This window comes from Tamandua tetradactyla, chromosome 6, assembly GCF_023851605.1.
Source record: "Tamandua tetradactyla isolate mTamTet1 chromosome 6, mTamTet1.pri, whole genome shotgun sequence".
Classification (NCBI taxonomy): Eukaryota; Metazoa; Chordata; class Mammalia; order Pilosa; family Myrmecophagidae; genus Tamandua; species Tamandua tetradactyla.
This window is the reverse complement of record NC_135332.1, coordinates 62,473,743-62,487,949: the sequence shown is the minus strand read 5'-3', so window position 1 is coordinate 62,487,949 and position 14,207 is coordinate 62,473,743. Positions and strand designations below refer to the sequence as shown.

At 37.6% G+C, this 14,207-nt stretch overlaps 1 protein-coding gene and 1 non-coding gene across 5 annotated transcripts in view; both read left to right on the top strand.

Moving 5' to 3' along the window:
* The window catches only part of MYH10 (myosin heavy chain 10), a 176,560-nt gene that overhangs the window by 22,184 nt on the left and 140,169 nt on the right, over nt 1-14,207 (top strand). For all 4 annotated transcript variants that reach the window (XM_077165944.1, XM_077165942.1, XM_077165945.1 and 1 more), the window contains exon 3: nt 4,961-5,117. In XM_077165944.1, the coding sequence (XP_077022059.1) occupies nt 4,961-5,117 (157 nt within the window). The remainder of the gene's footprint in view (nt 1-4,960; nt 5,118-14,207) is intronic.
* LOC143689128 (U6 spliceosomal RNA) lies at nt 2,668-2,774 on the top strand. The gene has a single exon (XR_013178595.1). It is a non-coding gene; the product is annotated as a U6 spliceosomal RNA (small nuclear RNA).

Below are 14,207 nucleotides of genomic sequence, written 5' to 3'. Positions count from 1 at the left end.
AATGCCTGCGTGCCTTTTAATTTTGTGTGTTCAGATTGAACAGTGAGTCAGTTTAGGTTTTGTCAGCCTGCTCCATTTTTTCTAAGTGTCCTCATCTGCTACCACCTAATGATTTTAGCAGCCAGTGATGAGCATTGTCCCAGTCCGTTATTGCAGTGAGATTTGCAGAATGAGAAGAGTCTAATGGCATCACTCCTTCTGTGTTTATTAGGTTGATGAATTCTTTTTAACTCAATGTATTAGAACCCTTTCACACAAAATTTCCTCAAGCTTATTTTGAGTGTTGCTTTTTTTATAGCCCGTTGGCCTTTTTTCCCCACAAAGAAACAATAATGATTAATATTCTAGTTGAGCTTACTCTGTCCTCCTTTTTCTGTTCTCTAATAATTAATAATAATTGTTATTTTTATCTTTGTACCTTGTTTTTCTTTTATTATACCATTGTGAATGATATTTTTCTCTAAGAAGGAAGCTCTCCCAGAATAAACCTGCCACTCAATCACTTGATTTCCTGAAGTATCCATTCTGCTCTTTATTTTTTCCATCATGGATTTTAGTTTTATTATCTCGATGATTCCCTGCAATCTTTCCTTACCTTTGTCACCTATTTTTCCTGTAAGCATTCCTGTTCCAATTTGTGGAGGTCTTGTCACACTACATTCTGTTGAAGATATAAATATATCTCCTGAAGTTTTTTTTTTTTTAGCTTATTAACATAGATACTTTCTTTCTCTGAATTCTTTGGATGATGATCTTTTCCTTAATCCGTATGTTGTGTTTTTGTTTTAATACAGATACATTATATGATTTTATTTATGTGCAGTGTTTGAAGATGGTGTGGGTGAATTCTTCCCAGCCTCTCTTTCCATTTGGGTGATGGCTTCTTGGAGGCACAGTGCATATACATCTATGTGTGTGCTCCCAGGTCACTCCTCAGTTCCCAATCGGAGACTTGTTGCTCTGCTCTGTTGTGTTGGCATCAGCACCTGCCCCCATTCCTGGTTCTCGATCCTTTGAATCTATGAAATGATGTATATACTCATTCCTGTTTTCTTAAACAGATGTATTGGCATTTTAGAGAATGAGTAAAATTTCCCAGTAATCAACAGGGAAAGTTGGACATTGCAGGCAGAGCCATCCACATATATGAAAGCATGGAGGCTTAAGCAGCAGCATGTGTTTGAAACAATGCAAATATTTTTGTATGTCTCTCTCAGATGAAGAATATAAGTGCATTATTCAATGTCCTAAAGGCTACATGAACTTATCCCTCAAGGCTTTGCAGTTTTTCACAGTTTTCTCAAGGCTTTAACATTCTCATATTTCTAAATGCTCAGCAGGCATTTTCCTTGGCTCACCTTCCTTAACCACCATCTCGGTATGTTAAATGGGGATTCATTATGTTTTCCCACAAATCAGACTATTTTCCATGTCTGTCAATAACTTTTCTACTCTCTGAAGCTTAAAAACCGCGGAGTCATCATCGACTTACGTCTTTAATGGTTTTTCTGCGTTCAGAGTTTCTGAGTACTGTTAATTCTCCCTCCAGCTTTCTCCGTGACTCATCCCTTCTCTAATTCTGTGTTGCTTTTTCTCTCAACTAGCTCCTATTATTTGCACTGGAGAAGGGATTGTTACAGCAGACTCCACATGTCTTCCTGCTTCTTACCTCCTGCTCTTTCAATTTGTTATCCGTATGGCTGGCAGATTTATACTTTTTGTAAAGTACTTCTTTCCTCATATTCTTCTCTCCTCAAATACCCAATCATCTATAGAGGACAGACTCTCAGTTGCAGAGTTTGGCTCTCAAGGCTCTTATCTCGCACATTCCCTGGTACAAGCTCTATTTTCAGCTAGACTGGTCTGACTCTCCCTGGGTTACACCCTGCCACCAAGTTTCATGCTGTTACTATTTTTAATAGGAATTTCTGTATTCCTCCTTTACAAAGAACACCAAAGACCATCTGGTTCTGAATTTCTTTTACCTGGTTTTACAGTTTCTGACAACCTGGTCCTGACTTCCCATACCTGGAATTTGTTCCATGCTCGGTCCCAGAGCTCGCTCTACTCAGTCATCTCATCTGTTCACCTTCTTTCCCTTTTTGTGCTACTCTCTTTTTACTGCCTTATATTGTAACTTGTTTAATGTTTGTTTATTTTCTTCGTGCCTAAATTTTAAATTTCTCATGGGTGCTTACTATCTTGTATACACATTGAAATGCTCAGTGAAGTTTAATTTTGAACTTTATAGTCTTCAGAGAGCTTATTTTAACAATATTCTGCCCTCCTTCTACCGTGTGCCTTGGGGAAAGACAGAAGCAGTACAATATCAGTTCTTTTCTAGGTGATTAGAAATTGGCCCTCTAAGCACTCTGTTTCCCCTTAAACATTTATTATTTCCCCTCTTTAGCTAGCCAGGATACTGATGATTAACTTTTATTTTTTGACGACATATTCATGTTTGTGAGTCTTATTTATCTTGGTAATCCTACTCCTTATACAAGAGTCTGAGACATGGTAGACATACATGTTGGAATTATTTCTGATTAAAAATGTCACTTTTGACTGGTATACATGGTGTGGGATGTTTGCATATATGAACTTTCTTGAAGCTTTTTTTTTGGGAGGGGCAGCCTGTGGTTATTTGCCTCATAAAAGTGAAGCACAGTGCTCTCTTCGGCAGCACATATACTAAAATTGTAACGATACAGAGAAGATTAGCATGGCCCCTGCACAAGGATGACACGCTAATTTGTGAAGTGTTCTATATTAAAAAAAAAAAAAGTGAAGCAATAGCCTGTGATTTAAAATGAAAAAGTGAGGTTGTATCCATAAATATTCATTGAAATGTATAATTAGAATTTTTTAACTTTACTATATATAAATTATCCTCAGCAAAAAAGAAGATTATTGTGGTTACCTCTCTTTAGTATTCTCACTCTTATTAGTAAAGTCTTTATTTTTATTAACTCTCATTGCCTTTTTACTGCTTGAATGGCAGAGAGAGACTGGAGTAAATAGACAAGAGACTTGCTTGGGAGTAAATGCTGTGGATGATCAGAGAAGCCCAGGAGCTGGCAGGGTTCCCTAAGATACACCGTATGTCTGAGTGGTCAACAAGGGAGGGCAAGTCATCTGGCCTCAGGCGAGCAAAGGACAGACGTCCATCTGGCCAGGTTCACAAATCAGACATTAGCAGAGCCCAAATCAGTGAGCCCAGGGCAGGGCTCTCTCTTTTTTTTTTAATCCCTTTAAATCACAGGCTATTGCTTCACTTTTTTTTTTTTTTAATATAAAAACCGAAGAGAGGTAACCACAATATTTTTCTTTTTTACTGAGGATAATTTATATATAGTAAAGTTTAAAAATTCTAACTATACATCTCAATGAATATTTAGGGGGCCATGCTAATTTTTCTGTATCATTTTAATTTTAGTATATGTGCTACCAAAGAGAGCACTGTGCTTCACTTTTATGAGGCAAATAACTATTCTAGGTAAGAAGTGCTTTCAACCCCTGTGAGTGAAGGGAGATGCCAGGAGAGCTGCTAGAGAGGTTCTTATGACTTAACTTTCTTTTTTGGGGGGCTGCCCTTCATTTTCTGTTTCAGTATCAGTAACTACAGTAGTCACAATGTAAAGATCTCTAGAGTGCCTTCTGGTGGCAGTTGCCAGTTGTTCAGTTCTCATGAACCACAGCTGTTGAGCTTCCTCCATGGTCCCTGGGGAGCAGACCATGAAGCGGAGTGAACACCGTCAGCCCTCCAGCCTTTCCAGGGCCTTCCTGCTCTCAGTTTGTTCTGCTTGGCCCCTTAAATACAAGGGATGCTCCTGAGGATCCTTTCAAAATGTCTTTCATCCCTCAGAGGGCTGGGGCATCTGGCAGCAATTGTAACTGCTTTTGTTTTCCCAAAGTTCCCAGAGTCAGTGTTGTAGGTTATTCTAAAAAATTATTCAATGTAAATTAAAAAAAAAAAGTCATGAGTAGTCATAGTCTAAGCAATGACTCACTTACTGATCAGGAAGGTTTCCTTTCTATCTTCTAGACTAGTGTTGGTTAAAAATTATTGAGGACCCCAGAGAGCTTTCTGCTTATATAGGTTATATCTATTGATATTATTAATTTGTTAAAAAATAACAGTAAACTCATAATGAGTTAACATAGATAATTTTATAAAAGATGAAAAACCAGGGGTGAGCCACACAGCTCAGTGGGCAAAGTTCTTGCCTGCCATACTAGAGACCCGGGTTCGATTTCCGGTGCCTGCCCATGTAAAAAAAACAGAAAAGACAAGAAACCTGTATTTTCCAAAAAAAAAGAGAGAGAGAGAAAAAATAAATACACTATTTATTTCACTAAATAGTTTGCATTTTACAAATCTCTTTAATATCTTAAGAAAAGATACCTGGATTCTCTTATCTGCTTCTCCATTCAGTTGTTGCAATATATAGCTTTGGTTGAAGTATGTGATGTAAATTCAGCCAAACGTATTTAGTTGGAAAAGGAAGGAATGTATTAATAGCCTTTTCAGATAAATGTGGATATTCTTCTTTGTCTACTACATCCAAATTTGATAAAGGTCAACTTTAAAGGTTAATTGCAATGTGGAGTCTTAAACTGCCTTAATGAACTTTTTATGCCTTGTGTGTACATGAGAGAATGTCAAAGGTGAATAACCCTCTAAGTCGTGAAGCATATATCATTATTTCCATGGTACAGGTGTGAGAACTGAGTTCAGGATAGTGCCACTTAATAAAATTATCTGTGGGAGACGTGACTATAGTTCACAATAGAAAATTGCCCAATTCAGGCTAGATTTAATTTGGGGCATAGATTAATTATCCAGAGGAAAAAGGTCCCCTGTTCTAATTCTACATAGTTTTTCTCTTGTGATTGGACCCTTCGACTGACACCTGCAGTTTTGTGCTTTTTTTAACACTGTATTTTATTTTTATTCTAGACTTATTCTGGACTCTTCTGTGTAGTCATAAATCCTTACAAGAATCTTCCAATTTATTCTGAAAATATTATTGAAATGTACAGAGGGAAGAAACGTCATGAGATGCCTCCACACATCTATGCTATATCTGAATCTGCTTACAGATGCATGCTTCAAGGTAATTGGAAATGTCAGAACACAAAATACTCAGCATTTCTTAAATGGATTTGAGTGTTTTTTAATACCTCAGCTGTTCTGTATTTAATACCTCAATCTGTTCTACATTTCTTTTCTGAAAAGATAAAAAAATAAAAATAGTAAATCATTGTAGAACAATTAAGAGTTTTTAAGATTGGAATAGAAAGTGTGGCCCTTTTACATTGAAAGTTGATAAGTATGTTTGTTGCTTTATAACAGTAATTCATGTTATTAGGTTAGAAAGCATTTAGTTTTTATCTACATTTAATCTCCACCACAAGCCAGTATAATCAGATTTCTATTACATTAGATTCTAAATCTAGCAGGAAAAGCCAACAGAAAGTATAGGAAAAGTGGATGCTTCATTGGGAAAAGAAAGGTTATAAAATATTTCTGATTTAAATGCTTTGCAAAAGGAAACAACAAAAGTAAAAAGATGTATTGAGTTGTTTGTTTAGATTATTTTCTGTGGGTTGGAATGAAATAAATATTTGAAGCATCATTCATTTGACCCGTAGCTTTAGACACAGTGGCTTAAGGAGAGACATTTTTTTTTCTTTTTGAAAACCAGAAAATACTGGTTTTGAATGCATTAGCATTATTGCACCACAAGACTACATTTAAACTTGAGTGTTCTTAGTGCTGTGTGAGAACCCGAATCACTTTTATAATAACTTGCCCACTCTCCTTGTTTTTGAATAATTTTTATTAAGGTTCTTATGAAATAGTTCCATGATCTTCAGAAATCAGAGGATTTGCTGTATCTGCTTTTCATCAAATTGCAGATCATGAAAAGGCTCTTTTGGTGACTGGATCTTGAAGGGTAGTGTGAAGGAATTAAAAGGTATACTATCCATGTGCTCCTTACAGTTTTGTTTAAATATTTATTATATACTAGGTCCTCTGAAGCGAAAAAGAAGATTGTCATAGATCTATCTGTGGGGACAGTTTCAAAATCCAAAATGTGCTCAGGTTTAAAGTTTAAATTTTATAACCTTTTCTTAGGTTCAAAGTCAAAGAAATGGCTGGGGCCATTGATAAATTGTTGGGTGATGGAGAAAGAAGAATCATCAACTTTTTTTTCTTGTATTTGGTTCTGTCTCCATTAAGAAAAGTGATCTTTAGATGCAGAAAAGCATTCTCTCCCTAGGTGAAGAAATTGGAGAAAGCACCCTCTTTCTCTAATTGAATCCGAAGTTCCTCATCCAAACAAGTGACATGCTCAAAATTGAGATTGCTGCCTCTCTGCCTAATTGATATCTTTGAAGTATTATATAGGAGGGGGGATTCCAGAAGATTGGGGACAACCTGACGTGTATAATTCTAAGTTTAAAAAGAGGAAAACACTCCATACATCTGAACTTAATATACATGCCACAAAAGATTCTAGAATCTGTTGTCGAAAGAGCAGTCTAAGAATAACGTATTACTTTAGGCTTAATAAAAGGAAATAGAGTAGACTGTGTTTAACAGAGCATTAGGATATCCACAGGGCCTTCTGTAGTCTTCCAGGATATCCTTGTGGCTGTGTACGGAAAAATTTGTCTGGACTACCGATTAATGTTGGGGTTAGTTAGATTTGTCAGGGTGTGCTGCAAGTGTGCACACCAGTGGGCATGTGCCTTTTTAACACGTCGATCACCGCGTATGAAGTTGTGGGGTGCATGCACGTAGAATCTGTGGATGCTATGAAACTGGGAGGGAAAATAAATATTGCAAATCAGAATCTGTTGAAAAGAAACGATTCTTGAAATCCTTGACAGGTTGAAATGAGGAACTGAATCTATTAACAGGGATAAATGTTGTCCCATTACTGGGTTTCCAAACCAACTGTACAGCTACAGAGGAAGGCAGGAGAGGGCTGTGGCTTATCAGCATGTCATGTTCTTATTGTTGTTGTCATTACTGATATTGTCATTATTAATGCCAGGCACTGGGCTAGATGCTTTACGTATATTACTTAATCCACAGCCACAAATAGTCCTGTAAAGTAAAGAGTTACTGTCCCTGTTTTATTGAGACACAAAGGATTAAATAATTTGTCCGAGAAAATATAGATTGTAAGAAGGCCAAGCCAGGATTCCGAACCAAGCAGTGTGACACATTCTTAACCACAAGAATAAGCTTCCATGTGAATGTTAAAAAGAATTAGTTGATAGTTTTGATTGCACATATATTAAAAAATTTGATACAATAAGTGAAAACAAAAAAACGCACACTCAGCAGCTTCTATTCTGTAAGTAGGGCTACCACTGGGATACTACAGAGCACTCTTGGGTGGGTGGAGTCCCATTCCAGCCACTACTGCTGATCTGACTAGAGCCTCCCTATAAAGGTGAGCAGAGAACCCATTGTCACCAGCCTCTGAACAGAGTCAGTAGCTTAAGAGAATTCAGAGCATACGACCCCACTGAACAGTTTATTTGCTTTTTTTTTTTTTGGCATTTGCAAGCTCCAGGAATGTTTGCTTTTTTAATGCAGAAAACAGCAGGGAGCTTAATTTTTTCTAAATTTTTATGTTGTCTTTGAGATTCTAGGGGATATTGCTTTAGTAAAATGCAGAGTATACCTGGCACATAATTGCTGGGTAAATATTTGTTGATCGAGTAAATGAAAGCTGAGACGTAAACTTGATTGCAAAAATTCAATAAGTTCAATAAGAGTGTGAAATGACAGAATTGACACTATTGGAAGACCCCCTCAAGGAGGTCTTCCAGAATGCAGAACCAGAGAGAAACAGTTGAAAATTATGAGAGAAAGCACAGGAAACATGGTATGTATAGGATCTGTCAGAATCCATGAAAGAAATAATATTTTTTTCAGTTAACTTGAGCTGGAGAAAGTCTCGAATCTTCAGACTGAAGGGGTTCACTCAGAGCCTGACAGGAATATTGAAAAGAGACATATGCATGTTCTTACATAACTTGGTGGATAGGGTAAAATTAGATGACCTCAATAGAGAGAGAGTCACTGGTATCAGACTTTTCTCATTTGCAAAATGACACCTTAGAAAGCCAGTGCAATTACATTGAGACCTCTGCCCTGTGCCCTGTATGTAACTACCCGAGACTACGTGATGCAAAGGCTACAGCTTGTAGGCTGGGCTCGTCTCCACCACATGACTCGTCTGTTTTGCTCCTGATGCCTCCTGTGCCCGCCTCACATGACTTTCTACCCAGCCAGATTCTGTCTGTTCATAGGCATCCACCCCTGCTGTTGACCTATAGGGGCATAAAGGCAGATTCTGCCTTCTGACTGCAGGCTGCCATCTTCCAGAAGTCATAGAATGAAGCCTACCACCTCTCCATGTTTTGATTTGTTTTGTCTGCTAGTCACATTTTCAATTCTATTATGCTCAGTGCTTTCTTTCCATCGTACCCCTTTTCATTTGTCTTGGGTAACCTTCACTCTATAATGTACAAAATTCCTTATATGTTCAGTGTCTTCATTAAATGTTTTCTTTTCCTCCATGTTTTAACTGAAACTTGTTTTTCCACTGAGCATGGGGTTTGAGCCTGCTGAAGTGGAGGTGGCTCTGTTCTAGTTTGCTAGCTGCCAGAATGCAATATAACAGGAACGGAATGGCTTTTTAAAAGGGAAACTTAATAAGTTGCAAGTTTACAGTCCCATGGCTGAGAAAATGTCCCAATTAAAACAAGTCCATAGAAATGTCCAATCTAAGGCATCCAGGGAAAGATACCTTGGTTCAAGAAGACCGATGAAGTTCAGGGTTTCTCTCTCAAGTGAGAACGCACATGGCAAACACAGTCAGAGTTTCTCATCTGGAAAGGCACATAGCGAACACGGTCAGGGTTCCTCTCTCATCTGGAAGGGCACATGGTGAGCACGGCGTCATCTGCTAGCTTCTTTTCCTGGCTTCCTGTTTCATGAAGCTCCCTGGGAGACATTTCCCTTCATCTCCAAAGGTCGCTGGCTGGTGGACTCTGCTTCTCATGGCTATGTCGTTCTGCTCTGCCCTCTCTGAATCTCTCATTCTCCAAAATGTTTCCTCTTTGACAGGACTCCAGAAACTTACCAAGACCCACCCAAACGGGTGGAAAATGTCGTCACCTAATCCAGTTTAACAACCACTCTTGATTAAATCACATCTCCAGGAAGATGATCTGATTACAGTTTCAAACATACAGTATTGAATAGGGATTATTCTGCCTTTACAAAATGAGATTTTGATTAAAACATGGCTTTTCTAGGGGACATACATCCTTTCAAACCATCATAGGCTCCATGAATCAAATCCTGTACTGGAAGGTGGGATCTGTGCCCTTACTCCCAGGGTACCTGCCAAACCCCAGGACTCCTTTGCCCCCTGGAAAAATGGCACCTCCTCTGCCTCCCCCATCACTCTAAGCAGCTTTCTTCTTGTTTTCCCTCCTCACTCCTAGATGGCTTTGTGCCTGACACACCCTTTGCTTCTCTGCCTCAAGCCTTGCCATAACCCTGGTTTTGGACAGTCCAGCAGCTCTATCTCATAAGTCTTTAACCTTTTCTCACCTGGCCACCTCTACCTGTGGCCACCCCCTTGGTCTTTGCCATCTTTTGAAATTACTTTAGTTTTCAAATAGTATTTCAGAAATTCTAATAGTATGAAAGTAGTGCGCTTTCATCTTTTTAGTTTAGTTAGTAACTCTACTGAACAGGTTCTTGGATCCTGTTTGGATCCCACCCCATTAGCTCTACTTTTCCCTGCACATTAGCAATACTCCTTGTTCTTTCTTCCCCATATAGTTTTAGCTCTCTTGGTCTGTCATTTCCATATTCTCTTGTCAACATCCTAAAGCCCTGGTCCCTTTTGTTATAAAGATGCGTCTGTGGATGCATCAGGATTTTACCTGTTTCCATGCCCTTTCTTGGGTTGCTGGTGCTTCTGGAGAGGTCACACATCACAACAGATTGGTACTACTATACTTTGGTGACCACAAGCCTTGATGCTACTCTTAACCCTACTTCCCTGTCCTACCTTGTTTCCCTAGTGAGATTATCACCCTGTTCTCCACAATGACTATTTCACACCTTTTCCGCATGGTTCAAATTTCTGAGTCCCTAAGCCACCCTTTATGCCTCTGCTGACAGCTTGAGCCATCAGAAGCCATCAGAACTGCCCTAGCTCCCTGAACCTAATTTACCAGCCATCCTTTCTCTTGTGCCCACCCTCCCTCAAAGCCCAGAGTTACCGATTCCTTCACATCTGATTCCTTGGAAGGTCACATCTCTTCCAAGCTTCTCAGGAGTCTTAAAGCGTTGGCTTTCTCAGGTCATGAGTGAGTTTTCTCCCTCCCCTTTTACAGGTTCCCATCATCAGCATTAAGGATGCCAAAGTTTTTCCCACTTCTTTAAAAAAGAGAGAGAAAGCAAGTTCTCTTTTTCCATATTTCTCTATCCGTTCGCAAGCAGATTTTGAGTGTCTGCAGGTAGGTAGTTGTGGTTGGTAGAAAGAGCTTGTGACAGTGTTTCTGTTTTCTCAGAGAAATGCAAAGCAAGATAGCAGCTGGGAGTGAGGAGAGAGGAGAGATATGAGGTTTTAAGAGAAATAGTATGAAACAGTCATCCAGGAGGGACAGATAATATATATATATATATATGTATATATATATACACACACACACCACTGACACTGCCTCAACTATTTAAAAAAAAAGCTATTAGAAATACAAGGAGAATGCCTCTCTCAGAATTTGACAATAGGAATTTGGAAGGAAAAATGTACATAAATATAAATATGTGATTAATACAATTTAGCCAATTTGAATTGAAAAATGCATTTATAGTACTAGTTCCCATTATATCTGAAAGCCTATTTACAGAATTGATTTGTAAATTCTATATTGTCACCAAAAAAAATCTCATGTCTGAAAAGAATAAATCATAAGCTACATTCTTTGATCACAATGCAGTTAAGACAAGTAATTGACAATAAAAAGATTTCCAAATGGATTAGCTTTTGTGGGGTGTGTTTAATGAATTCTTCTTACTGTTTTGATTAATAACTATTCATCTATGTGGATGTTTTGTGGAAGAGGAAGTCCAAATTTATATTATAGATTCTTTGGAGATTATCTGTAACAGTTCACTAGTGGGCCTATAAGTAATATTACCATGTTGAAGATGAATATTATTGAAAGGGGTTGTATAGACCCATGTGTCCCACTGATTAACACTACAAATATAAGTAAGTTCTTTCCTGAACTACTACAAAGGTATGAATCTTGTACAAAGATAAGTTCAGGGAATGGGGGAATACTGCTGTTACATGCTAAGGGCTATCTTTAACAAGAAACATCAACAGTACCACAGCAACACCAGGGGTAAATAATGGGGGGAGGGACAAGTGTTAAGGGGAGGTTTAGATTTTCTGTTTGGTGAGGGTATGTTTATTGGCTGTCTTTTTCTTGGGAACAATGAAATTATCTAAAATTGAGAATATTGATGGACTGTTGACCTTGGACATTATAGATGATGCCCTATGAATGGAGGTGGCCGAAGGATGCACTAACTGAGAAGTAGATTGGCCAACGATGGTGTATACAAATGATCGAATAGTGTACTGCTACAAGAAGGAACAAAATTGTGAGGCATGCAACGTTATGAATGAACCTGTGGGACATTTGGTGAGGCAAAATAAGCCAGAAACAAAAGAGCAAATATTGTATGGGTCTCATTTAGAAAATACTTATAAGAAAACAGGGGCCTGGATCGTGAACTCTTATAGCAGTTTCATTTAGTCCAAAGTGATAATTGTTATTTTTGGATTTTGAGAGGCTGTTTCATATATGTATAACCTGGTATTTAGAGATAAGAATGAAGCTGATTAGGTTGGAATAAAGGTAATTCAGAATGCAGGGGTAAGGAAGATAATGTTTATATTTTAGAACCTCATCTACTCTTTGAGACCAAAAGAAGAAAAATCTATTTTGTCCAGAACCTAAATTTTTGTAGCACATGACCTAATTCAACCTGTCTGGACAGATTGTTTACACAATCCAAACAAACACATGGAGCCCAGAATAAGAATGAGGGCCTTTAATCCTGTATAGCTTAATGTAATGTCTGGATACATCCCAGAGTATACTAAGCAGATAATCAAGAAGTATTGGCAAAGTCCCTTGAGGGATGGGAGAAAATATATAGAACTATTATACTTTATCTCTATGGAGACCCCTGATACTATGTCAAACATTAGGGACACCCAAATCCATAGGCCAAGCCCTTTATCTTCAGACTTACTCTTGTGAAGCTTATGCATGTAGTGGAGAAGCTTAGCCTACCTACAGGAGTGCCTAAGGGTTACTTCCAGAGGACCTCTTGTTGCTCAAATATGGCCTCTCTCTCTCTCATTTATCTCTCTAAGCCCAACTCTGCAAGTGAAATAATTGCCCTCCCCCCTAGTTGGAACATGACATCCAAGGGTGAAAGTCTCCCTGGCAGTGTGGGAAATGATTCCCAGGGATTAATCTGACCCTGGCACCGTGGTATCAACAATGCCAACCTGACCAAAAGGGGAAAGAGAAGTGTAACAAGGGATCAGTGGCTAAGATTAGAGTTCAAATGGAGTCGAGAGACTACTCTGGAGGTCACTCTTGAGCAAGCTTCAGTTAGAGACATTGCTACCTGTCTTAGCTTACCAAACCCCAACAAAAATCATTCCTGCCAATCCTAAAGAACACCTAGGGCAATATATAAGATTCTACAAAGGTTCCATGTACTAAGGTAACTTTCCAGAAACTTACAACCTCCAGATGGGTCCCTGGACCAGATAAGTCCTGAAATGCAGAGGAGCCGGCCTCTCTAGAACATCAACTATTCCATCCCCCATCCCATATTATCAACAGCCCCTTCCAACATGAAAAAATTAGAATGGGCATAGCCCAAATACCCCTAAAGAGTGGGAGAAAGATCAAAGGTGATGGTGGAGTTATACAGAGAAGATAGGGTTTGACAAATGAGTATGATTACTGAATCATTATATCAGTATTTCTTTTGGTCTCCAGTATCTTAGAGTAGCTAGAAGTAAAAACCTAAAATGATGGACTTTTAACCCATACAAAACTGTAAAATCTGTTCTACAACTAAATGTTGTGATGTGCTTTGAAATTTTACAGTTTTTTTGTGTATGTTATTTTTCACAAAAAGGCATTTAAAAAAAAGAAACAAAGGAAATTATCCACAACAAAATGTCATATATGAAAATGTATGGGTTTTGGGAAAAACTATTTTAAGAAATAATTCACAGCTATAAATGTTTTATTAATAAAATCGATAGCTGAGTTAAGTGTTTTACTCAACAAGGTAAATAAATGACATCTTTTCATGATAATTTATTGAGCTGTATATTTTCTTTTGAACTTTTTTGTTTTGCCGTTTTATAATTTGAAAACAAAAAGGATTTTAAAGGTACAGCAACAAAATGAGCTAAAATAAGAAGAAAGTGAAAGAAGTTAATGTATTGGAACGAAGTATATTCTCGTAGAACTGTTAAATAAAACTAAAAGTTGGTTTTCTGAAAAGACCCGTAAAATAGATAAATGTTTGACAGGTGTAACCTTTATTTCTCAAAGACGTGAGGCCCAAATAATTTTTACAGGTGAAGTCTATCAAATCTTAAGAACTAGATAATTCCTGTTATCTAAATGGTTTAGACCATTAAATAATGCAGAATAATCTGTTTAATATCAGGATCAGAAATTGTCAGACATTTGATTATGGAAACTTTTAAAATTTTTATTAAAGTATTTGGAAAATATAATTAAATGATATAGTACAGCAACGTTTGAGATAATTGTCCTACTCCTTCCCATTCTGGAGGAAATCACATTTTATCTGTTTCTTCTTATATATTAATAAATGACAAGCTTAAGCTGTTCTTTATTTCTTTATTTTATTTTCTTCAAGTATTATCTGTAGACTTCCTATGGAAGACACTTTAAAAAAATTATTTATTTTTATTGATGTATATTCACATACCATGTAATTGTCCAAAGTATATGATCAGTAGTTCACAATATCAACATGTAGTTGTGCATTTATCATCACTTTTTTTTCTTTTTTTGTGAAA